The sequence below is a fragment of the Pogona vitticeps genome, chromosome 5 (assembly GCF_051106095.1).
Source record: "Pogona vitticeps strain Pit_001003342236 chromosome 5, PviZW2.1, whole genome shotgun sequence".
In the NCBI taxonomy this organism is placed as follows: domain Eukaryota; kingdom Metazoa; phylum Chordata; class Lepidosauria; order Squamata; family Agamidae; genus Pogona; species Pogona vitticeps.
In genome coordinates this window covers 74,236,760-74,264,378 of record NC_135787.1, presented here as the reverse complement: position 1 = coordinate 74,264,378, position 27,619 = coordinate 74,236,760, and the positions used below count along the sequence as shown (strand labels likewise).

The following is a 27,619-nucleotide window of genomic DNA, read 5'->3' as shown; positions in this document are numbered from 1 at the left end:
ACTTTAAAGAAACATCTCACTTTGAAATGGCAACCAAAGACCACACCATAATTTTTCTTTATTAACCTTGGAGTAACCATCAGTGTGTTCTGGCTTGTGGCTTGGAAATGCAATACAAAGCAAATGTTTTGGCTCTTAGCAATTTTTCTCTAGATAAATCATGAGACTTAGGCTGCAACCCTATACTGCTTTCTTGAGAGTAATTTTCTCTGAGCCTGATGGTCTTACGTCTGAGTAGACATGTATAGGATGGCACTGTTATAGTGCAATTCTCTTTATGTTTACTCAGAATTGTGTTCAGCGGAGTTCAGTGTTTGGCACTGCAGCCTTAAACTGTACATGCTAATATTCCATTGTTTGTTTAATCATGGGTTATACAATGGAACTAAGTTATGGCAATGTTTTAATGCATGATGAAATCTTTGATCCACAAGAGTGTTAATGGCTATGACAGGATGAGTCAAAAGTAGGCACTCAATACATTTTAGCTACAGTATTTTTTCTGTGTATAAGACACCCCCATGTATAAGACACCCCCCACTTTTCCAATCCAAAATTAAGAAATCTGATCCCTGCTTTCCCCTCCACTAGTTTTTGTTCTCTCCTCAGCTTACTTCTGTGTATAAGACGACCCTGAAGATTTTAGACCAAAGTATAGTCTTATACATGGAAAAATACTGGGAGTGTACTGGCACACAGCAACACCAACAAATGAAACCTCTGCCCCATAAGCAGAAGCTTTAAAGATTTATTTGCTGATGATTCATTATTGACCATTAAAAACCCATTAGAAAGTATGGATAAAATTAAAAATCATTTAGAAAAATTTGGGGAAATAACAGGATCAACTATTAACTGGCAAAAACACAAATAATGATGTTTAATTACAGTAAATATGAACAAGATACATTTGTAAATAAAAATGGTTTTAAAATGTATAATTATATTAAATATTTAGGTATAAATATAGTTAAAGTAATTCAACAATTAATGGAGCAAAATTTTAACCAATTAAAAAGTGATATTAAAGATAAATTGCAGGAGTACTCTAAATTGAAGCTATTGTGGTTTGGGAGAATTGCTATGATCCAGAGAAAATATTATCAGATATTCCTTTTTTTATTCAGGATGCTCCCAATACAATTAGAAGAAGAAGATTTTAAGTATTGGCAGGGATTAATTAATGAATTTTGTAATGAAGGTAAAAAAAATCAAGAATAAATAAAAAATATTGGTATAAGGCTCAAAAATGGAGGTTTAGGTATTCCTAATATAAAAAATTATTATATAGTGAATCAAGTAAGATTTATTGGAGATGTTATATATAACAAAGGAAGGTTAATTTAGTGGGATATGGAATCCTCAGAAATAAATGGGAATATTGAAAAATATTTGTTTAATGTAGTAAAAAGAAATACAATAAATCAGGTTAACAACCCTTTTTAAAGAAACATGTTAAATGTATGGAACAATATAAAATAAAAAAGTTATGTCCCTTTACTTCACCACTAAAATTAGTGACCAAAATAGAAAATTTCCCAGCAAACGTGAAAGGTTTAGCTGATTTGTTTACGCATTAAAAAAGTTGTCAGATAGAAGGATTGGATGATTAAAATGAGATCAAAGGATCAGATTATAGTTAAACTTCAAACTAATAAGCTATTGTGGTATAATTATATCCAGTTAGACAGTTGTACAAATGAATGGCTGAAGACTAATGGCACATGTAGAGAATGTACTAAGTGTGAACAATTTCTGTTATCACATGAAGACATGCAGAAAGATGCTTTGAGGAAGGGAGTAGTAAGTAGAATTTATAACCTAATTTTGGAACAAGAGGAAAAATAGACTGAAATAGAAGGTTTGAAATCAATTTGGGAACATGATTTAAAGACAGAAATTAAAACAGAGGATAGGACAAAAATTTGGAAGATGAGAGTTTTAAGATTAATGTCGCTAAGAATAAAGGAAATAAAAAAAATAGTTTAAGGTGGCACATGACTCCGGTGAAATTGAACATAATAAATTCAGACTATTCTAAGGCCTGTTGGAAATATGATGAAGAAATTGGCAAATACTATCATATGTGGTGGGAGTGTAAATTGATTCAGAAATTTTGGAAATTGATTTTTAAGGAACTATGTGATATATTTGGAAAAGATATCGAACTTAATTCTAAAATTGGTTTGCTGTCAATTTTTGATAAGATAGAACTTGCTTATTGCTCAAAGGAATTGATTTCTAATTTTATGACAAGTGCTAGAGCTAGAATAGGAATAGCTAGCTTCTGGAAAGATAAAAATAATATTAAATTAGGAGATTGGTATAATGAAGTATGGGACATTGCATTAAATGATAAATTGACTACTGAACTTAAAATGAAAAGAGGGGAAATAAGTTTAAGTATTTTTTACGCTATTTGGGGTAGATTTATTGAATTTGTAATTAGTGAAAGGAAAGGGGAAAGCCTCTAAGCAACAATCAATACAATTTTGAAAAGGAGGTTCGTAATAAAAGTATTGCTCCAAAGGACCCCCTGGGTATGGGGGTGCACTGTGTTTTAGATTGTATCAGTAAGTATTTTATTTTCTTGTGTTTGTTTTGGAAATTTTAAAAACATTTTTTTAAAAAAACTTGATTTATAATCTCAATATATGTTTGTCTTTTTAAATATGATATTTATATAGTTTTTTAAAAATCTGTTGTGGTATCTGAGTATTGTAAGGCACCTTGAGTCCCTATGCAGAGAAAAGGGGTATATAAATAATTGTAATTAATAAATAAATAAGCCTAAGCTAGCAATGGCACAATGTTTTTGTTTTCTTTATTTTTTATTTTTCTTTTGTTTTTGCCTGGCTTCTGACAAGGTGTTCCACTAGTAGCTCTGCCCCCTGTCTTCACCCCTTTCTGAGCAATTTAGGGCAGGGCGGAAATTGAGAATGAAGGAAGGAGAGCAAGACCATGCGCTGTATGGAATATGTTCTCTTGTAACATCACCTCCTATAGAGAGATGTCCCAGCATTTCCTGCTGAAATGACTGTTTTAGGAATGCTGTAATGCTGTCTGACAATAAAGTGGGAGTTGCTTTTGTATGTAAGAGCTGTGCATTTCCATGTGGCTATTAAGCTACTAAGTAGACAGGCATGCCTGGCATTTCAGACAGATTATACTGAGTATTTGATTTGGGTTGAGAAACTTCGCTGCATTTTGTAGATGTGAGAAACCTGTGGCCCCTACTCCTGGTAATCAATCCTAGTCATCATGGCCCAATGGTGATGGGTAATGAGAGGTCTAGTTCAGCAGGGTAGATTCCTCATCTACTTAAAGTGGCTAAAAATCATGTTTTGGTCCTAACTATGCTGATTTTGACCCCATGATTCCCCACCGCATTGTACATTCTAAAAAGTATTATTTCCCAGTCTTAATGTGGCCATTGTATACATTGAAGGCTGTCCTCTCTTATCACACCATGAACAAGAAGTGAAAGGGCAAGAAAAGTTCAGTAAAGCACATACTGAGCATGGTGTTTCCTTTCTTCCATAACAGTGAATGTCTATCAGGCAATGATGCAAGTATTTATTCTCAATAATTAATACAGCAACTATATGCATATGCTTTAAAACAAGATGCTTAGTGTAGTAAGTAAGTCATGCTAGAGTAGGGCCCACTGAATCAGTGGATATTTGGTGAGTCAACCCTTCTGTATGTTCCATTGATTCAACTGGACCTACTCGACTTACAACTTGCTATAGTAAGCAACAGAATTTAGCCATGGTTTATTGGGGCAAAAATGAGGTGTGTGCCAGTAAACTACAGTTTGCCATGCTATCCAAACTGTGCTTTAAGGTTCAGTGGAACAGAAGCGATAAAGGAAAGGGAGTGTGAGAGAACAGAGCACGTTCAGATAATGTACAAAAAATCAGGGCATGGCCATCTGGATGATATTTTTTGATCTAGTAAATGGTAACCCTCCCTCATTCACGTGTTTTTCTGGTTATTTTTTTAAAAATGAAATCGGCTTAAGTTTTAGAATGTACAGTAGTGTGATTTTTACTTCTGAGCTATCTTGGATGCATTATGACTCATCCCCAAGCATATTGAAAGTTCTGATAATGATTTTATAAGATCTGGATTGTTCCTACCCTTGAAATAAAGACAGAAGGCTGTTAATAATTGGGATGCTTTCATTCTTTCTCTTTTGAAAAGAACTTTGGTTCTGAGCGTAAAGGAACAATATTACCCCGTTTCTCCGAAAATAAGACAGTCTTATATTAATTTTTGCTCCAAAAAACTCATTAGGGCTTATTTTCAGGGGATGTTTTATTTTATAGTCATGTCATCTTCTGGTTGCTGCACAATGGTGGAGGGTGGGGTTTCAACTGCGGCTTATTTTGGGGGTAGGGCTTATATTATGAGCCTCCTGAAAAATCACAGTAGGGTTTATTTTCAGGTCAGGTCTTATTTTCGGGAAACAGGGCAACAGAAATCAAAGAATCATGCTTGGAAGCAAAGTGAGAAATCACCCTTTTCATTTCTTTGCATTGATACTCTATTTCAAAATTACTGCTTGTAGTCCCATCTCCACAAGCACATGCTGCATAATAAATGAGCCTGTATTGACGGAGGCAGCAGGTGTTCTAACAATAAAAAAAGAGAGCTGGTTATTGTTTGAGACAGCATCTCCCCAGTCCATGTCCTGCAAACAAAACCTCCCCTGTATCTAGAGCAGCAGGGATGAATTAAAGCAATTGAGCAATTGCTACTTCACAGTGCTGCAAACGATCTTGATTGGATAAGCCAGCAATAAATTGATGTTTCCATTCCTGCTTATGTAGACATTGATAAATAATTCCATTTTGTCTAAAATTGCACCATTAGTCACAGATAGGTGCTGTAGGTTGACCATGTAAGCAATTACTTTAAATTATTATATTAATTCTAAAATTGTCCCTCCCTCTCACTAGGGAGAAATCCTTTGGAAGATAATTGCTTTACGACTTATTTCTCTAAAGGTGATGATAACCTACTGTTATATATTACCACAATACTGAATCAAAATATGTTGACAATACTGTAGTATTTATGCATTGCAGACCAAGCAAGACTGCGGATGAAAAAAAAATTAATGGCAAAACTGAATTGTTATATGTAGGTTATCCTAGGGTCCAGTGTACACAGTCTTGTTTACAAATGCTTTAAGGGTGGCCTTTTACCTCGCCTTCAAGATCATGTGCCAAATTCGGGAGATCTGTCTGTGCTTTCTTTTGACTGGGAATGGTGAAATAAACATAGTGTCTTCCTGGTTCCTATGGACATAAATCATTGTTTGCCTGATTCTCACATTTGTGAATACGAACGTCTCCTCTTCAGCTACAGTTCTTCTCATCTGTTGGTCTTATTCAGAATTTTGGAATTTTTGCATGAATTGTGAGAATTGCCTGACTATAAACCATAGCTGCTACTATTTTGCATGGAACGTTAGACGCATCAGATGTATTTTTCAGATCTTTCTAACCAATCAGCCTTTCCATTTTGCCTCTTTTCTCTGTGTGTTTTGCTTCACAAAGGGAAAAGACTCTATTCTGCTTTTGTCTGGTTTATGCAAACCTCATTTGTTGAGAGCCAGTGTGGTATAGTGGGTAGAATGTTGGACCAGAGTAACCTGGGTTTGAATCCCTACTTGGCCATGGAAACACACAAGATATGTGTGATAGTGGTAAACCACTCCTTGAATGTCTCACATACTATGAAAACCCTACTAGGGTCACTGTTAAGTAACTTGACAATGCATGCTATACTCAACAACAAAACCAAAAAAATTGGTTATTGTTTTGCATTGGGGATGAGAAATCTCCTGAGGTTTGACAATTCTCAACAGGCTGTCTTCATGTGCTGAAATAATGTGTTTTAAAGAAAGCTATTTTTCAGCAAAATCCATTCTACACAATACCTCATGTATGTACTGAAACATGGGGAAGCAATATTGTCTGCTCAAGGCATTTGTGGAATTTTGAGTACAGCACAAGATGATGATAATGATTATGATGATGATGATAAGAGGTGCTGAAACCTCTGAATCAGTGGAGTTATTAACTTCAAGGTCCTGCCAGTGACCTGGATGCAAATTGTGTTTTAGTGCATGTTCCGTAGTACGTACTTTGTAGTGTGTATGGTTTCTGTAGCATCGTTTCCTAATAATGGAAAATTTGAAAACCACTGACAGTATGGCAATGTGTAATATACAAGGCTATTGAATACATTGAATTCTTAGACTGGTACAGCTAGGTTCTAATGAATGCAGTATTCCTCCCCACCCCCACCCGCTAATATTGTTCCTTGGTTTGCCCTCACAATCCTCTTTATGCTGGCACCAGACATAACAAAAGAGACCTCTCACTCCTCGGTGTGTCATTTTCAATTGTGGATGAGTAGGATCTGCCCATTAAATGCTTAGCTGTATGGATTTAGAAGAGTGTGAAGTGCGACATGTCCTATTCTTTCACTGATGCAGTAAAACAAAGCATGGCAGGAGCTGGCTTTGTTGAACTTTAGGATGCCCAAATAGTAGGTTAATAGGAGAGCATGGAAATGAACAGATTTAACTAAAATGAATCTATGGAGCAATGAATGTGTATATGTTCACATTTGAAAAGGCGCCAGAACTCAGTTCTATAGCATGTGCTTTACATATAGAAAAGCCCAAGTTCAGTCCCTGGCATCTTTCATGTGTAGAAAGTATGTGGCAGACAATGGGAAAGAATTTTGTCTGGACCCATGGAACACTCTTGCAAAATTATATTATTTGGCTACCTAGACAGATAGCTTGATCTGCCATACAGAAAGGCTACCCCTCTCAAATAAGACGGTTATCACTCCAGCCTGTGCATTGCCGCTCTCTAATCAGTATAACATCTTAAAATGATTGTGATGAATGATGGGCGGGGGCCCTCTGGAGAATGTCACACATTTGCAGATGGTGGTTCTCACACTTCCTTGACAGAACAGCAGTGACCAGCTGTGCAGGAAGTTTTCACCTAGATGATCCTTCAAAACATGGATGTTCCTTAAAAAAAATTAAAATTCACTCAGGCTGTCTAAACTTTTTTTGCCAAGAAAATTCGTGATTGATATAAACTGTGCAATTGAGGAAATTTGCATAACTCCTTTCGTTTTGCCTAATTTATTCTACAAAATAATCATTAGTCAGATGAGGAGAACGGCACTGAAGTGTAACACTTTATATTCTGAGGCATATCAAAACAGCTAGAGATCTGCTTTTATTTAAAGCACACAGGCCTGTTGGCTGTTAGATCTTTCTCGGAGGCTCTTCTCTGTTGGAAGTTAATGGAAAGCATGGCTTTGTCATTTTTGGTTAAAAAAAGGTTGGAGTCCCAGGGTTTTGTGCTGGTTTTCTGCTGAATGGGATTTCTTTCCAGAGAAAGGAAAGATTCATGTTATTTGCCTAGGTTCCTAAGTTCCAGAATTTTGAAGCATAGTTTTAAAATCTAGATCATATTGCTACTTTCATTTTTATCCTATTTTAAAAAAACCCCCCACTATTCTTTAAATTGTGGGGAAACTACTCTTCTGGCTGATAGAGAGTAGTGGAAAAATTCAAATGAATATATTGAGATTTTGGGGAATGTTAACTTTTGTGTTTCCCATCAGAGTCTCACACACTTGCCTCTAAACTATAAAATGCTATCTGTGAGCATTTGATATGTATAAATAAATAAACTTGAAAGATACAAAAACCCTGTTTTCTTAATGCTTAAATACCTTGTGCAACTGCTTCCCCATCAGCAGTACAAATAAGCAAGTAAAGGAAGCAAAATGGATGAAAGGAAAGAAAGCTTTGCTCCATTTTAGAGGCTCAAGGCCCCCTTCACAGATTGCTGCCTTCTTGTGGCGAAGGGGCTTGATTAATTCAGAGAAGCTATGGGCTATGCCGTGCAGGGACACCCAAGACAGACAGGTCACAGTGGAGAATTCTGACTAAACGCAATCCACCTGGAGCAGGAACTGGCAAGCCATTCCAGTATCTTTGCCAAGAAAACTCCACGAACAGAAACAAAAGGCTAAAAGATATGATGCTGGAAGATGAGCCCCTCAGGTTGGAAGGTGTCCAACATGCTACTGAGGAAGAGCGGAGAACAAGTACAAGTAGCTCCAGAGCTAATGAAGTGGTTGGGCCAAAGCCGAAAGGATGCTCAGCTGTGGACGTGCCTGGAAGTGAAAGGAAAGTCCAATGTTGCAAAGAAAAACACTGGACAGGAACCTGGAATGTAAGATTTATAAACCTTGGTAAGCTGGATGTAGTCAAACAGGAGATGACAAGAATAAACATTGATATCCTGGGCATCAGTGAACTAAAATAGATGGGAATGGGCAAATTGAATTCAGACGATTATCATATCTACTATTGTGGGCAAGACTCCCATAGAAGGAATGAAGTAGCCCTCATAGTCAACAAAAGATTGGGAAAAGCTCTATATTGGGCTACAATCTCAAAATGATAGAATGATTTCAATACAAATCCAAGGCAGACCATTCAACATCACAGTAATCCAAGTTTATGCAGCAACCACCAATGCTGAAGAGGCTGAAATTGACCAATTCTATGAAGACTTACAACACCTTCTAGAACTGACACCAAAGAAAGATGTTCTTCTCATTCTAGGGGACTGGAATGCTAAAGTATGGAGTCAAGAGATAAAAGGAACAACAGGTAAGTTTGGCCTTGGAGTTCAAACCGAAGCAGGGCAAATGCTAATAGAGTGTTGTCAAGAGAACAAACTGCCCATCACAAACACTCTTTTCCAACAACACAAGAGGCGACTAAACATGGACATCACCAGATGGGCAATACTGAAATCAGATTGATTATGTTCTCTGCAGACAAAGATGGAGAAGCTCTATACAGTCAGCGAGAAGAAGACCTGGAGCTGATTGTGACTCTGATCATCAGCTTCTCATAGCAAAATTCAAGCTTAAACTGAAGAGAGTAGGAAAAACCACTGGGCTAGTCAGGTACAATCTAAACCAAATCCCTTATGAATACACAGTGGAAGTGAAGAACAGATTTAAGGAATTTGATTTGGTGGACAGGTTATCACTCTAGTCAGTTCTTGTGTGGTACAGCCATGCAATGCAGGGGAAGGATTTCATGATAATCTGAAAGAATTGTTTGTTTTGTTTATTTGTTTTTTACGTGGCTATCTACATGAGTGAATCAGAGTTTTTAAAAAAATAATGCGATCATCTGTGAAGGCTTCCTTCACCTTACTTAGGTGGTAAGTACAAGCTTCTGCCTGACAAAGAGGCAAATACTGCAGTTCACAAGCCACTTATTCCAGAAAAGGCTTGCAAGCTACAATCTACCCACAAGTAATTTAAATTAAACCTGAGCAAGAAGTCTATGCATTTCAGCCTCCACCTCTTTAGGATAATCTCTCTAACTATTTCAGCTTATCATAGCATTCTGGAGCAAAGGAAATCTTTGCTTGAGGATCTGGCACACATGTGTTTGAACTATTTTTCTATAAACAGAGCAATATGGAAGCTATTTAGTGCAAATGAACAGATAAATAGATGTTTTATCAACTGTAATCCTTATATTCTTTCTTAGTCAAATGATCTCTTTATGGCCATGTATTGCTGGAAATAAACTTCCTTCCTTGCTTGTTCGCATAGGGACCAAATAATCACATTACAAGCACATTAGGGTCTTATTAAGCTTTGGCATTGCCCATTCAGTTGGCTTCCAATATCTTGTGGCATTTAAAAAATCACCTGGGGATGGAATCTGTTTTGGTCTTGGTAACCCTCCCCTCTCCCCCCCTCCCCTTACTGCAAGCTATTCTGACACCTGGGGCTTGTTAGTTTAATGCAGTGGATCATGCTAAGCCTTAGTAACATGAGCTGATGCATGCTGATAAGAATTGTGTACTTTGGTTTTGTTCAGTGGTCATGCAATAGCAATTTTTTGGTATTGATCTGGCACCTTATATAGGAACATGTATTTCTTTACACATGCACACCCATAGAGATGAGCAATTTAGTCACGCCTTATAGACACTGGGCATGACTAAATTCACCAGCCGAATTGGTCTGATTCAGTTTTGCATTGGCTTGAGTCACAGTCTGTTTCGTGGTTACATTTGGTTTAGGTGGCCACAGGAAGAGCCTGGGCTATTTTGGTGCCAGTGTCCACACTGGCTCTTCAATTCAAAGTGATTTGATACCTACTCACAAGCCCCCTCCCCCTTTATACCACCATCTTTACCTGCTTGATCCCTGGCTCTCTTATGGTTTGCTGTCAAGCCTCTGGGGCTAATTAAAGAGCACTGTAGTGGTAGGGGAAAAGGTGGAGTTTTCAAAAGGATGTTGCTGGGTGCATACGCATGCATATGTATGATGGGATTTTTTTCTCTTTCCACAATTTGTGAGAGTTGTTCTTCTTTTTGGCTTTTTTTGGCCTATGATTTTGCTACAATAGTCCTAGTGCTAAATTAATACAGTATATGGAAGCAACAATTTAGTGATGGTATGTATAGACATGTTTCTGCACATTATGCTTTGCTGATATTTTTCCATTTGCTCTCTATGCTCCTTTTCCTACCTTGTTTGTGAACTTTTGGCCCTGCAGTACATTGGCAGAGAGAGCACAAAGTGGTGTTTTGTGCCCTGACACTTGATTCTGTCTTCTGCCATGTTAGGGAGCGGTGTATCCTCACTTATACATACAATGTCACAACTAGGGCAGAGCATAAGAGAGCGAGAGAGGGAAGGAGGGAGGGAGAGCGAGGGAGGAGAGAGGGAGAGGGAGAAGGAGAGGGGGGGAGAGAGGGAGGGAGAGAGGGAAGGAGAGGGAGAGGGAGAGAGAGATGGAGGGAGGGAGGGAGAGGGAGGGAGAGGGAGAGAGAGATAAATGTGGATTTGATTACATGTAAGCTTGCTTGTATTCATTCACTTTAATCAACGTCTCAATATATTCAATATACTCAATATATTCCCTAACTGATTCTCTGTCTCACCCAGTTCTGTTGACTCCGCCCCTCCTGTCCTGTCATAGGCTCCTACACTAGAGCTCTAAAATGACTGACAGGAGTGATGTGTGGGCTGTCCGCCACAGTGATATATTTGGAAAAGATATCGAACTTAATTCTAAAATTGCTTTGCTGTCAATTTTTGATAAGATAGAACTTGTTTATTGCTCAAAGGAATTGATTTCTAATTTTATGACAAGTGCTAGAGCTAGAATATGAATAGCTAGCTTCTGGAAAGATAAAAATGATATTAAATTAGGAGATTGGTATAATGAAGTATGGGACATTGCGTTAAATGACAAATTGACTACTGAATTTAAAATGAAAAGGGGAAATAAGTTTAAGTATTTTTTACGCTATTTGGGGTAAGGTAAAGAGGTTCCCCTTGACAATTTTTGTCCAGTCGTGTTCGACTCTAGGGGGCGGTGCTCATCCCCATTTCCAAGCCATAGAGCCAGCGTTTTGTCCAAAGGCAATCTTCCGTGGTCACATGGCCAGTGTGACTTAGACACGGAACGCTGTTACCTTCCCACCGAAATGGTCCCTATTAATCTACTCGCATTTGCATGCTTTCGAACCGCTGGGTTGGCGGGAGCTAGGACAAGTGACGGATGCTCACTCCGTCGCATGGATTCGATCTTACAACTGCTTGGTCTTCTGACCCTGCAGCACAGGCTTCTGTGGTTTAGCCCACAGCGCCACCACGTCCCTCATTTGGGGTACATTTATTGAATTTGTAATTAGTGAAAGGAAAGGGGAAAGCCTCTGAGCAACAATCAATACAATTTTGAAAAGGAGGTTCGTAATAAAAGTATTGCTCCAAAGGGTCCAGTGGGTAGGGGGGTGCACTGTGTTTCAGATTGTATTAGTAAGTATTTTGTATTCTTGTGTTTGTTTTGGAAATTTAAAAAATAAAAATTTGAAAAAATGTTTAGGTAATGAGTGTCCATACACTTGATCTTTGTGTGGATCATTTTTTCAATGGGCAAACATTTCATCTGTGATTACTCTCAAACCATAGAATAATTCTACGGTCAAAACTACATGTAACCCCTTTACTGGGAGAAATATCATCAAGATGATGCTCATACCGTTTCTTGTTGAAATTTAGATTTGATGACAAATTATATTTATCTTTGGTTTTCTTATTTTAATCATGAGCTCACATAAAAAGCAGCCTTTTCCTGTTCATTATTGTGTGTGTGTGTGCTTTTTAAATCTTATCAAAGACTTGACCAATGGCTCAGGCAAGAATAGAGCACGAGATACAATCTTGAGATCTTATGCATATTTTAAGAGGGTGGACAAAGGCAAAGTTTGCTGTTGTTCAGGCAAAAGGCCTGTGTAGAAACCTCTAAGTTTCACTTTCATGTCTACCACCACCCCAGCATCTTCACAATAAGCTGCTGATGTTGTGTAACAGAGTAAAGTGTATGGGTGTTTCACAATAAGAAGTGGGCCCTGCAATGGCAGCAGTTGAAGTTGAGATGGGGGAGGAAAGGAGGATGGTGGTGGTCTCTGGATGTGTCTGGAAGGGTAACTGAGTGACTCGTATCATTTGAGTGTGCCAAGTTGTAGTATGTTTAGAGTAGGGGTAGACAATGTGCTGCCTGAGGTCCTCATTAGGCTTGCAGGAGCTTTATGTGGCCTTTCCCCATGTCCCTCATTCCAACGTCTTGAAAATAAATTTCCCTCCTCTGAGCCTGTTCAAAGTAACATACAAACTGCAATCTATGATTTATTTTTCAGTGTGTGCTTAGAAGTAGTGCAAGTACAATTGTGTGTTTGTCAATAGTGTGTTGTATGACATCTGTGTATTCTCCACCAGGCTGTAAGTTGTCCGTTGTGAGTTGGAGCAAGTTTGTTTGTTTTTTTAAAAAAAATCCCAAAGCATACAGAGCCCTCTGTGTATTGTGATAATTATTTACTTATTTTTATAATGTTTTAAAAAATGCAATAAAGATTAAAACTTAAAAAAAACAATACAGAGCCCTCTGTGATGTCAGATGTCACTAGCAAGTGCTTTCTTCATTAAATACAAGAAGATGAGAGTCTGTCACGAGTAGGAGGAATATCTCAGTAAATCAACATATGGGGACATTATATGATAAAATGTATTAAAAAGACAGTTTTGTGTTAGATACTCTATTGGTTATGAGTGCTTGCGTCTTTACCAGCTGATGTCAGTGACTGGTTAAGTAAAATTAAACTATATTAATTTCATTTAATTTGCTCAGTAGAGAACCCTTTCTATTACCTGTTAAGCCATAGATTAAAAATAAATGTCTGGGTGGTACATAGGAAGAACCAAAGGTGTTATTGTAGAACTTCCACAAACATTGCTTTGCTGCAAAGCAGCCTTCCTTGAGCTGGTGTGCTCCGTGTTTGATGGACCACATTTCCTACCATCCCCAGCCAGCATGCGCATGAATAATATCATTACTGTTCAAAAAATAAGAAACAGAACAGAACATTGCCATTTGATGGACTGATTTCTTCTCTCTTCTTTTGCAGCAAGTAACGGGAAGAAGCTTTGGTGACAAAGATTTTCGGGCAGGTTTAGAAAATGGTGTTCTCCTGTGTGAGTAAGTATTGTTGAACACTGAATTACTGAAGTTCTGTTTGCGACATCTGCTTAACAGGTCCACAGTCAGTGCTGGAAAAACTACTTTTTTTTTAAAACAATAACAGCCACCAACCTGCCTCTTGCCCTCTGGGGCATTCTGAAAATTGCAGCCCAAAAAGCAACTATTTCTAAAGGTCTGCATGTAACTTTGGAGATAGAAGAGTAGAGGATTCGTTTTTTTTAAAATAGAATCTGGCTTGATGACTTGGCTTTGGGAGTGTTTCATCAGCTGTCTACATTACCCCTCAGGAGGTACTAAAAAAAACAGATTGTGGCAGAGCTTGCTAAGAAAAAAAGTTCCTCTCCCAGACATGGTTGCTTAGACCTGCTGCTATCTATTAACTATTAACTATCTCCAGCCAAAGGAAATCTCTTTGATGGAGCATCTCCAACTTAAACAACCTTAGCCAAAGCAAACAATGGAGGCTCATCATCAGATATTGAATGCTTAGGAATTGGATGTTCATGGCATGTTGTTTGAGCATCCCCCAAGCATGCACATCTGGTGGGAACTCTGCCATTCCTGATGTAATATATCTCTCTGTATAGTTTACAACGGAGGCTCCTAAATATCACCTAACAGTATTTAATATACTGTACAGATTTTCTAGAAGCATTCATCAAAGATCAGTATTTGAGCTTTGGTGTGGCCCAGATTTCTATGAGGTTTCTTTGCTTTCTGTTGTAATATACTGTAGAACCAAATCAAGAAACAGCACTCCCCCCCCCCCCATTTTGTCGCCTCATCTAAACTGAGGCCAGTAAACCTGCCCTGAACATTTCTAAGAACTTCATCTACTCCACTTAAAACAGGCAAATTCTTACTCCTTTCCCACTTTTACTGGGAAGGATGGTTGATGTGCCTCTGTGGCAATCCTATGTATGAGTGATCTCCAAAATGTCCTTTCCTCAGCTCTTTTAAGCCTGTGGCTTCCTTTAGAGAGCCAAGCCATTTTGTATTTGCTGCTCTCAACCTTTCCCATATTATTGTATTTTCCAGAGAATCCTTCTTTCTCATGATGTGTCCAAAGTATGACAGCCTCAGTTTTATAATTGTTTTCCTCCAAAGATAGTTCTGGGTTGACTTGTTCCAGGACCCACTTGTACATCTTTCCGGCAGTCCAGGGTATCTTCAAAACTCTTCTCCAGTACTATATTTCAAATGAATCCTTTTTTACCAATCAACTTTCTTTACTCTCCTGCTTTCATGTCCATACATAATAATCAGGAATGTAATAATGGATTATCTTGGTCTTGGTCTCCCTGACACCTTCTTAAACTGGACAGTCTTTTCTAATTCCTTCATTGCCGCCCTTCTGAGTCGCAGTCTTCTGATTTCTTGGCTTTAGACTCCATGTGGATTGATGATTAAGTCAAGGTATAGAAAATATTTAATAATTTCAGTTTCTTCAACATCAATTGCATAGTCCTTCTGTAATTATTATTTTAGTCGTCTTTAAAAAGCAGCAATGACTTGAAATGACTTTTAGGCAAAGTGAAAGAAGAAAGTGCCAAACCAGGAATTCAACTGAATGTTGAGAAGACCAAAATCATGAATACAGAAGAACGGTCTATAGCACTGACTATACTGTGTGTGACAGATTTATAAAATGTATGCACCACACCAGTAAAGAATGATGCATATGTGTTATTAAGTCAAAATTTTCCCCAGCAAAATCTGAGGTAAATTGGTCCTCTTCATCTTCCACTCAAATTAGAGCTGCAGTTGTCTTAACTCTGAAAGGCCTGCTGCATTGAGGCAAGACTCTTGTAGCTAAAGAAAGTGACAGAATGTCAAAGAATGGAAGGAGAGATACACACTCATACCTAATTGCACAGTCACACCTCCAGTGTGTGGTGGCAGTGAAGAAGGCCAATTCCATGCTAGGTATCATTAAAAAGGATACTGAAAATAAAACAGCCAACATTATAATGCCATTGTACAAAATCCTGGCAAGGAGAATACCTGTAGTATTGCGTACAGTTCTGGCCGCCACACCTAAGAAAAGACATAGTGGAAATGGAAAAAGTGCATAAGAGAGCAACTAAAATGATGACTGGGCTGGGGCACTTCCCTTATGAGGAAAGGCTACAGCCTTTGGGGCTCTTTAGTCTAGCGAAAAGGTGCCCAAGGGGGGGGGAACATGATTGAGACATTTAAAATTATGCAGGGGATGGATAAAGTGGATAGAGGGAAGCTCTTTTCTCTCTCACGCAATACCAGACCCAGGGGACATCCAATCCAATTGAGTGTTGGGAGAGTGAGAACAGACAAAAGAAAAGATTTCTTTACCCAGCGTGCTGTTAGTCTGTGGAACTCCTTACCACAGGATGTGGTGGTGGCATCTAAAAGGTGATTGGACAGATTTCTGGAGGAAAAGTCCATAACAGGTTCCAAGACATGATGGGGATGTATAATCTCCAGGCTTAAAAGGAAAGTACCTCCAAATGCCTGATGCAGGGGAGTGGTATCAGGAAAGAGGTATCTAGTTGTCCCATGTGCTCCCAAAGGCATCTGGTGGGCCCACTGTGAGATACAGGAAGCTGGACTAGATGGGCCCTTGACCTGATCCAGTAGGGTTCTTCTTATGTTAATTGATCATAGTAGGTAGAGGAACTTGGGTCAAAGTCCAGTAGTGCTTTTTTCCTCCCCTTTCTGATGCAGCCATGCAAGGTGCCAAAATATCTATTCTAGGGGTTTTCCCATTCCTCTGCTTCAGCTTTTTAGAGTGTGCACAGGGCTGCAGGAAAGAGAGGAGACTCTTGATACTGGTGGAAGCAGTGGGATCCACCAGAAGTACACCTCTGGATTCTTGCCAAAGCCCTACCTCCATCCCATCTAAAACACTTATCTTAGGAGCCTGACAGGATTTGGGGGCAACACATTTTAAAAGGCACAGAAGAGAGCAAAAGTCCAACAGAAAATATATAAACTTTCTTGGCAGAAGCTGAAGGAAACAGCATGAAGCTATCACCATCCAGTCAACCTGTAAAGGGCCATTTTTACATTCCCTTCATCATTGAAGCTTTGCACAAACTTAATAAAAACTATAATAACTAGAGTGATGATTTCCCTCATAGGAATTGACTCACAGACAACAGAATTATGAAATTATGTGCAGATATGCTAGTTTTTGGGTTGCTTCACATCTGCCTTATTTTTGATTGCACCGTGTATTGGCTTCCTGTCACTAGAAAATAATAGAGTGTTTATCCCCCTCTTTTTGCTCCTTGCTGATGAGCGGCTCTATGTACAGCATGCTGAGTGATTGGGGATGATATCATCTTTTGCAGCTGGTGTATATGTAGGAGGTAGGGAGGGCCTTTCAGGCAGATTAAAGTGGAAAACTGACATTATTATATGGAATTGCAAGCTAATTTTATCTTGGGAGTTCTCCAACTAATTCAGTGCTTCCCAACCTTGGGTCCCAAGTGCTATTAGACTACAACTCTCATAAATCCTGTCCAGCACAGCTTGTGGTGAAAGCTTTTGGGAGTTTTAGTCCAAGAACATCTGGGGGCCCAGGGTTGGGAACCACTGAACTCATTGTGTCCTATTTTGATATACCTCCATAATACTTCCCATCACATTTTTTTACATCTGATACTTCAGAGAAGGATGAAAAAATGATTCTCAGTTTTAGGTACTGCATTCTGATATATAATAACTAAGTAAATATATATAAGTATGTATTCCAATACCTGAAAATATAATATCTGTTTCCCACATCATGTCTGTAGAGGGCACATGGCAACATTTTGCATGTTTCTTTCTAAAATACTTTAAAACAGAGATTCTCAAAAAATGTGTCTATTTTGCTAGGACTTTGCTGGGTAAAAGAGGGTGTGTGTCTGGAAGTGTTAAAACAGCTTTTTAAAGGCTGTTCTTCATTTTGCTTTTGAAAAACACTTCTGTCTTTCATAATATTATTAGTTTAAATTACTGCCACAGCTGTGCTTAGGCACTAACCTCTTTTGTTTTTTAAGGAGTGATTTCATGGCTTTTGGCTCAATAATTTGGGTTGACTTTTACTGCGTACAACAGTTTTACCAGAAAGTATTCTTCTGTTCCAGTCAGAACAACAGCAGTTTCCATTAGGTTTCTGTTAGATTCATCAGTGTTTTTGTAGAAGAAAACACAGTCACCTAGTCCCTTCTCTGGTTTTCTCACTTTTATGCAGTTTTACCAAGATGGTTGTGCACAAAAGGGTAAGGCGTGGAACCCTTTTATCTGGTGTTAGCATTCATCTGGTGCAGAGATGGCATGCCTAAAATATTAGGAACAAATAATGAACCTTAGCATTAAACCTTAGTTTCTGATCCTTTTAAAAAAACTGTTCCCACTGTTAGTGCCAATATGGATGACGCTACTGGAAAACAATTTCTCTCTGTCAAGCTTGCCCTCACTGCATTCATTGCTAAACATGGGTCCCCAGTTCCCCTTGAAGTACAGCTCGCAGAAGCCTGGACCATTAGCCATGGTCTCTAGGGCTTCTGGAAGTCTTGTTTAAGAGCTGGTATGTAATGCCTTCTGTGATGGACAGGTCAGAAACTCTTCACAATGGAATAATGGTTCAGTAGCCAATGGTTGTGCAAGAGGGCGGAACCAGGAAATATAAGAGAATGGAGGACAGTTAGAGTTTCAGTTAGAGTTAGGATTTCAGTTAGCCAGGAGTTAGGAACGTTGGTTAGTGATGAGATAGGACAGTTAGTCAGGAGTTAGGGAAAGAGGTAGTTGGAAGAATTTGTTTTGGAAAGAAACACTTGAAAAGAAACGTATAAGACAACTGAATGCAACTGTTATAAAGTGATTGAAACTAAATACAAAGTAACCAGCATATTTCTAAGTTAAATGAAGTTTAATGGATACCAAATACAATTCCATCTATGATTTCCTTGATTCTTAAATATGTTCATCTATTAAGAAACAATGTTATATTTGACACGATTGATTCTGTGGTCCTAATTGGTAATTAAGGATTTCCTCTGGTGGCAGTGGAAGTGGAGACAAGAGAAACTGTCATGCCCAAAGGTAAATCTGTTTGTTAGGGAGAACATACAGAGGAGCCTGGGGCTGTGTGACACCTTCTCTACTGATAAATACATTGTCTTTCTGCCTTTGTTGCTGATCACTGGTTATCTTGGGCACGAAGCTGGCAAGGGCACAGCACCATGAAAACATGATTAGAGATAACAAAAGTTAATTTTGGGGACTTCAGCGCCCATAATCAACACAGTGGCATGCTGGCTGGGAGATTATATGAGTTGTGGTTTCAAAAAAAGTGTTATTCCAATCTCTGGTCACTGTACTTAGTAAATATGTATGTTACATGGCATAACATATCTCCTTTCCATGAGAATATCATTTCTGTTTGCAATCCTTCTTTATTTTGGTAGTTTACAATGTGTGGGATAGAATGCTAGGTTTGAACATGGGAGTTTCACATTTGACGCCCTGAAGCTTGCTTCTTTTGGAGAATAGCTGTTCTCAGATTTACAACAGAGTTATGTTGTGAGTTTAGAAAGTATAACAAATAAGTAACAATATGGTGAAGGTCTGAATAATGAACAAGTGATATAACGAGCAGCTGACATTATACATGTTAAAACATATAGCCAGAGCTCACATTAATCAAAGAAACAGGTACAGAAAAAAAAGTTTGGTGAGATGTCCAAGAATTTAAGAAACATAATTTGAATTTAGGAAGGCCTGATAGCTTGGAAAAGTGTAAATTGATGGATTTTGATTTCTGTACCAACTCTACAGGACTTATAGCAATGTCAGAATAAATCCAGGACCACACAGATTTCCATAGTTCTAGAGATAATTTCCCTTCAATTATTAACAGGGGTGGGGATGTTAAAAATGCTTATGTTTCTTTCTTTTTGGGTTCTTTTGGGGTGTGGTTCTTTAATTTTCTTTAATTTTTGTAATTTTTCATGTGCCAGTATTTTCATGTTACACGAAAGGGAGAGGCCTCTTTTGGGTCATTCATTTTGTGTTTCCCCATTCGTGTTTTCTTGCACCTCAAAGCCCTAAAGAAGTCTTAGAACTGTTTGAAAAAAACAGAGGCAAGGTAACAGAGAAACAATCCACTTCAAAAACTGGCAGCAGTACATGAGAGAAAACTCATCATCAGACATATGCAAGTGCTAGTTTATATTATCACATTAAAAACATCAGTGAGAGTTCAGTGCCTCCCCTCCAGCACAATAGACTCTATGTGTCTGGGTAACACAGTGGAAAAAAGGGCTAGGAATCAGACAGGCAAGCACTGACTGCCTGGCACACAGGGACACCCAATCACCAGAGCAATCCACAACAATAAGAACTATAAGAAAGAAATCTCCTGAGCTATGTAAGACTGACCACGTGTAGAGACACAATCCAGTTGGACACTGGTACAGTCATAAAGTCCATCTCCCCAGCCCATGCATTACATCAGAAACAAACAAAATGTCCCTAACCCCCCCCCAACATCTTCAGCATATTAATATAGAATATAACCAATATAGCACTTTAAATATATTCATTTTGATTGATTGATTGATTGATTGATTGATTGATTGATTGATTTGATTTGATTTGATTTGATTTGATTTGATTTGATTTGATTTGATTTGTATCCCGCCCATCTGGTCTATACAACCACTCTAGGCAGCTTCCAATATAACATAAAAACAATAAAATAACACAAGAATATTACATAAGTCATCCAATAACAAATTATGATAGAAAAATAGAGTAAGAAATAAATAAATAAATAAATAATAAAAAGAAAAATCAAGTATTGACTGGAGGGAAGGCCTGAATGTTTTTAATTGGCTTTTAAAGGTACCCAGCGTGGGGGCTGTACGAATCTCCGGAGGGAGGTTGTTCCAGAGGAGAGGAAAAAATAGATAAATTAAAATAAACACAGCCCCTAACCCTAACCCTATCCCAAAGAAAAGCAAGAAAAATAAGCAAGAAATAAAAGCCTCCTCATTAAAACAACAACAACACTCAAAGCAGTCCAAAACAAGGTACTTAAGGTGATATCTCTTTCCTTTTAACACGTGATACCTCCTCTCCTCTCTTCTCCTCTGGGTCCAGTTGGCTGCAGCATGTAGGGCAGGGCGGGCCCAGGCAGCAGCAAAAATAATTCAAGAAAGGACAGGACCCCACCTCAATAGAAAAGAAAAGAGGAAAGGAAAAGAAAGGGAAAGAAAATAGAGCAGAAGGGGGAAAAAATCTCCAAAGAAATCAGGAAGAAACAGTCCAAAAAGTAATCTCAAAGAAGCATGCTGGCACATGTGGGGGCTGCCTGACAGCAGTTAAAAAAAAATAACCTAAAAAATGAGGTGGGAAAACTTCAGCCCCAAAATCAGAGGGGGGGGGGAGAGGGGAAGGCAAAAGATCCAAGATGAAACTTGCCAGGCAACAGAGGCGATCCAATAAAGCACCAGGAGCTCAACACATATTGGCTCAAATCCCGTTGCGCATCTATACATGTGCAATGAGAAGCTGCAGCAATGTTTGTAGGTAAAAGCATGGCAGGATGGAGGTGCTCGTGCATCTAAATTGAGTCAAAATAATGTTCTTCTTTCCCTGCCAGCCTGTCCTCCCCAGTCACATTTCTGTCCTCAGTCTGTTTTTGGATCAGCTAATTAAAAATGGTTGTAGAGGTTAGCAGAAGAGAATGGACAGTTTTGATGACAGAAAACCAAGGTATTTTCTTCCCCCTCCATCTTATCATTCTTAATGCTCCTGAGAGTGGGACTTCTAAAAGGTACACAGGTGGCAACCTCCCTTGGCCTTCCAGCATGATCTCCCCAGCAGAGGCAGGCAGAAGGGCGACATCATGCACAAACCCACACTCAGCAACACACCCCTTCCCTTCCCATCCCTCCCTGACTTGCCTGTCAGGTCCCCTCAAAATAAGCTTCCCAGGAGCCCATTATCACTCTTGCTTTTTGGCTCTGCTTGCTTCTTTTCCTCCAAAAATAAAAACAAAAGTCTTAGGTTGTGTTGGTTTTTTTTTTTATGTGCACTGAAATTTTTCAGCCTGGGCAGCCTGGTATAACACCTGGTATAAGTTTACATTATGTGAAGAGGATTTCAGCCAGTAATCCAACAAACAGAAACGGAAGCAAAAAGTACTACTCAGTCCTCACTCGTTCCAGTTCTACAGATTAATTCCCATCCCCACCCCCTTGGATGTTTGACAAAGAGTGAAAGAAATGGGGGGGGGGGGAACATTTGGAACTTTTGTATACCCGTCTTTCATAAAAAGAAATGATTCATCTTTTAGAGACTTTTGGCAGTTAATGAAAGAACACATGTCTTTTCTGTGTGAAGTCTTTTGATAAAACACAAAAAAGTCCATCTTTATCAATATTCCAGAAGGGCTTATACCCTGAATATGGAAAATGTATTTCAGACACACACAGAGCTGCACATGTTGAGAAACTGTGGTGGTTAGACTTGCTTATTCTGGAGATAATAATCTTTTTGGGTTGCATGTTTGGGAGAGCAAGATGGGCATGTTATGTCTGTCTAAATACTAGCAGCCTGTAATGACTGCAATCTGGTTTCGTTGTATTTCACATGATCTGCATTGGTCACTTGGCCCAGGCTGTAAAATATGGTTCCAAACAAGCAACATGGTCCAGGTTAATCAGCACAGGAAAAACTTGCTTGGCATTGTGGGAGTTAATGCTAATTATTTTGGGTCAGTTTTGCCTTCCTTCCTTCCTATTACTGCACTTGCTAACAAATGTTTGAACAGCTGTTCGCAATTGCAACAGTTTATTTTAAAGCAGCTAGTCACTGTTAATAGTCGCACTGGCCATGTGACCACGGAAGATTGTCTTCAGACAAAACGCTGGCTCTATGGCTTGGAAACTGGGATGAGCACCGCCCCCTAGAGTCGAACACGACTGGACAAAAATTGCCAAGGGGAACCTTTATCTTACTGTTAATACCAAGTAATTTCTTTTAAAATCATTTTATAAGTGATCAACATAACACTTTAGCAGGTCTTTTACAGTGAATTGGAAGAAACAAAAACAAGTAATCTAGTTTTCAAAGAGGTCGTCATGTTATCTGTTTCAACATTTATTATTACTTATTTCATTTTGCCCTGTTTTTCACTAAAAAAAATCCTTCCCAAGAGGAGTGATACCTCTGAACGAGGGTATCTTGGGAAGGTATCCTGAGCCAAAATCAAAGAGCAACTCCATTTAATACTTTGGAAAATGGTTGCACTCCACCCATTTTATTCCTACCACAAGAGGCACAGTGGAAATGTTAAACATGTCAAGACTTTCACTGAGCATCCCATGGTAGGAACAAGATGTCAAAGCAAATGAAATTGGTGTGTGTCTTGTCCAACAGTCTTATGAGTTAGCTTCACACACCACTGCACTGAGGAAAATGGCCATAATCATGGTTTGAAAAATCTGACAGCTTTTGATACTGATTTTCATCTGGATTGGATATGCATCTGCTTCTTCTATTTTAGCTGATTTGTGTATTACAGCACTATCTTTAGCACTTCTATTTTAGCTGAGTTGTATATTGTAGTTTCTTTTTGAATATTCTGAATACCATTACAAAGAGGATGGTATGACTACAATTTTTTCATGTGGGAAACTGAAATTGAAAAGAAGAGGGAAACTGGATTTAAACATCTGTTGCACAATTCAACATTCAGCTAGCTTTCTGAGGTGTGCTAAGTATTTATTTGGGATGTCTGATATATGATATGCTGTTAGTTTTGGAAGATCTTCCATACCATTTGGGGTGCTGTAAGTTTGTTAATTCTGATATTCGGCTAGTTAGTTTGTTTTTGGGTAAGATTAACACCAGGCTGTGCAAAATATTGTCACAACATCTCGAGCAGGAGGTTCTTGTTTATGTCAAGGCATTTACCATTGCTTTGCAAATGCATAAAGACTTTGTTCTCACACACCTACATCATACTTTTTTATTATTCATAGGATGAATGTGAGTGACCCTGCCACAAAGTGACAAAAGACTGGCAGTTTCCTGAAGTTTACAATGCTGAATATTCTAATGCCAAACCATTATCGGCTGCATGGATTTGGCTTGTGTCTAGCCTGGAGGGAGACGCCGAGTCTCATTAACGACAAGGATCTAGGTTCAGGCAGGGACACTGGAAGCGATTTTGTTTCAGGCCAGAGTTACAACTTGCTTATAGTACAATCAGAAATTAATATTATAGTTTGGCGTGAAGTTCACGAGCAAAGCAACGTGAAGTCTTTCTATATCAAGAGAAAGCTATGCAGAATTGCCACCAAAATAATCTTCTGTATAAAAAATTTCGGATATAGCTGGAAAGCAAAATTAGAGGAGGAAATAACTTTTGCCTAATAGGGCTGGCATCCAAAGGACCTACTTTGGGCATGTACAACAGAGGTGGCACCAGGGGAAAAATTGGATGAGCACAGAGAGAGCAGAGTATATTTCTGGGTGGTCAAGCTCAGCATGTTACAATTTCTGAAAGAAAAATATGGCATTTTCCATGGTAAAACTGCCATAATAAACTTTTTAAAAAAGAATTATTTTAGCTGATTTTTTTTTCAAATGCATGTAGCAGATATTAACCAAATTCAAATTATAGTAATGGTTTTGAAGCAGGACAGATTTACCTCACAGACGTTTCCATGACATACACATTAGACAGCTAGAATGTTCTTTAGAAATCAATCTTTCTTTCTTTCTTTCTTTCTTTCTTTCTTTCTTTCTTTCTTTCTTTCTTTCTTTCTTTCTTTCTTTCTTTCTTTCTTTCTTTCTTTCTTTGAAGCACTGTGGGAAGAACACTAACTGTAAGGGGAAAAATCAGAAACATCGGAGTCCTATAGATGCAAGAAACCTTATGCATGTTGTTGCACATCTAAATACTGTAGCCATCTTGGGCTATTGAGATTGCCACTCAAATGAAAAATGTGCAGACCAAAGAAGCTGAATGTGTTGATTCTCAAATTCTTCTGCAGAGTGATCGCTACAGCTTCAAAGTCAAGGTCTCTTGAAATTTCTTGTCAATTGCCAGTATTGCAGGGTTACTGTAACCATTCATGACTCATACTGCTCCTTACATCCCTCTTAAGTCACTGCAATGATCATGTTCATTCACCTGTGACATTTGATGAGTGTTTTGTGACAGCGGGGCACACAATCTGTAGAGTTCACATTTCCAGTTCTTCAAGAAGCATGCTGACTTTTATTCACACCTCTCTAAAACCAGTTGAAAAAGTCAAGTTCTCTTTCCGATCCATCCATATCAGTCATGCATAAATGGTCTGTTTTTTTCTCACTCAAGAAAGTTACAGCACTTGGAACTGAAAGTATCAATCACATTCATAATATTGTAGTTGTTTGTAAACCATATCTTTAGTTCATTAACACTGTGATCAACGAAGTTTCTTCCACCAGTTTTCATCCCTCTTTCATCTGAATCTATTCCAGTTTTCCGTATACATTCTGCACACGTATTTGCTAGACAGAGAGATGAAATACACCTTTGCCTATAGGAAACTATTCTGTTTTTTCATAGTCTATCCTAATGGTTTCTTGTCCACAGTACAAGTCATATATCAGGACAATCAAGTGTCTTGAGGCACACTTGTTTCTTTCAGAACAATCAATAGTTTCTCATGATCCACACAGACAACAACTTTGTTATAGTCTATAAAATATAGACTGATCTTCTGAAATGCTTTGGTGTGCTCGACTGGCCAGTGTATACTTGTGATATGATCTCTAGTGCCTCTTCCTTATTGGAATCCAGCTTGAATATCTCACTTTTCTTACTCCATGCCAAGTAAATGTTTTTGTTGCAATACCTTGAGCATTCATTGAAAAAGTTAATATTATTAGAAATATGTGCAAATTGGACATTGAAAAAATCCAGGAGCAAGATATTTTATAAAGAAAATAAGAACCACTAATAAAACAAGAATTGGCTTAGAACAACCCTGTTTCAAAATCTGGCTAGACCATCTTCACCTTGCTTTACTATCCATTTCCTCAGTTACTTCTAGGTTGACTGTGAAAAAAATTCACCCTAAAGTGCAGACCAAATATTGTCTCAAAGTGAGAGAGGGAGGGGGGAATGGGAGAGGGAGAAGGAAAGGAAAGGGAGAGAGTTGTCTGAATGTGCCTGATGGAAATCAGTCCAAAGAGAATCAAAAACATTTATTTTTTATTTTTATTTTTTATTTATTGCATTTATATGCCGCCCATCTAGACATAGTCTACATTTCCCTCAATTTCAAAAGGAATTCTCAAAATGAAACAGAACTTGGGTATTGCATGTTCAAACTAAACCCACAAAAATCTATAAACAATCAAAGAAAAAAATGTGCACCTCTATTATTGGGGTTCCTTTTTAATGTAAAGCCATAACACTGAAATGTTTCATTCTTTCCTTTGTATCTGCTGGTACTGTTAGGAGTTTCTTCTGTTGCAGATTATTTCTGTGCTAATTGATAATGCAGTCACCATGGCAACAGAACAAAACATTCGTTTTGCATTTTAGAGAGACTGAGGGTATATTTACATTACACAGTTATAGCTGTCTGATCCTGTTTTAACTGTCTTGGGTTAATGGAATCCTGGAATCTGTCATTTGGTGAGGTACTTAGAGTTGTCTACTAGAGGCCTTCTCTTTCGCGTCATCTCCTAAACTGCCCCAGAGCGTTCTAAGGATCATACAGAATCCCAAGAGTCTGCTGAATGGAGCCATAACAGGCTTCTGAATAGGATATTAATAAACAAATGCATTCTTCCTCTGTATGGATATCATGTTAAAGACCACTCTCAAGGCACCAATGTCTCAGATTAGTACAGTGTTGAAGGAAGTAGCTCGAGAGCATAAGAGAGTACAGACAAAAACTACAGAAGAAAAAAAGAGTATTTTCTGGATGATAATGAAGGCTAGGACACAATCTTAAAGTAGGTCTTTCTTTTTCATTAGGCCTCCAGCACACAGATTAGAAATGGCTATGGCATCCCATCCTCCGACCTTATTTATTGATTTATTTATTATTTATTTAATTTATATGCCGCCCACTCTACCCAAAGGTCTCTGGGCGGCTTACAACAATTGTTCCCTTGTATCCAAGAAGTAAGACCCATCTTTGGCTTCAGGAGCCTATCCTAGAGAATAAAGTAGGTCACTGAGTCTGAGGGCAAGACCTGGTGCAGTCTGGAATTTCCAGTCAGTCTTCAGTTACTTCTCTCTCTTACCTGTCAGATGGTTCTCCTTTTCCTCACTGAGGAGAAAGCACTGAACACTGTGGCACCCATTCTCACTCACTTGCACCAGAGTTTAAGAGAGGAGAAGGGGAATCCCCCCCCCCCCAGTTCCAGGCTCCCTCTCCGAACCGTCTTTATCCCTTGTAGAACCCCAGGTATGAGGCAGAATGTGCATCCTCTACTGTGCCCTCTTGTTTTATAAGCAGCTGGATTGTTCATCACAGCAATGGCTCCCACATTCCACAGTCACGAGAAGGATGTTCTTTGGTCATTCTAAAACCATTGTTTTTTGTCAGCCTTGGTGACAGCTGCTTCAGATCCCAGGGCAGCTCTTGCTAGGCAATATTGTATCTACTCCTGTCAGCAAAGACCAAAAGTTCATGCTTTTTATAATTCGGATCTGCTTAGAAATTTGGGGCTTTCCCACTTTGAAGTTATGGAATTTTTTTAAAAATTACCCCATCATCTCGAGCAGATAAAATCCATCTTTATTCTATCTCTACTATAAGTGGCAAGGCTGTGATTGAGAGACATGGGTTATATCTACTCTGCAATACACCCTGTTACACTCACTTTGTTGTGGAGAGAGAAGCATACAGATGTAAATCCTTGCTTGTTTGGTCCCTGCAGGTGAGAACAAAACCTTGAAAGAGATTTCTCCATACTGGATAGAATTGAACTGCT

At 38.6% G+C, this 27,619-nt stretch overlaps 1 protein-coding gene across 6 annotated transcripts in view; it reads left to right on the top strand.

The window, feature by feature from the left end:
* Positions 1 to 27,619, top strand: part of LIMCH1 (LIM and calponin homology domains 1) — a 260,857-nt gene that overhangs the window by 86,266 nt on the left and 146,972 nt on the right. For 5 of the 6 annotated variants that reach the window (XM_078393983.1, XM_078393982.1, XM_020786271.3 and 2 more), the window contains exon 2: positions 13,563 to 13,633. In XM_078393983.1, coding sequence (XP_078250109.1) covers positions 13,563 to 13,633 — 71 coding nt within the window. The remainder of the gene's footprint in view (positions 1 to 13,562; positions 13,634 to 27,619) is intronic. The other variant, XM_078393984.1, reaches the window with a different exon arrangement.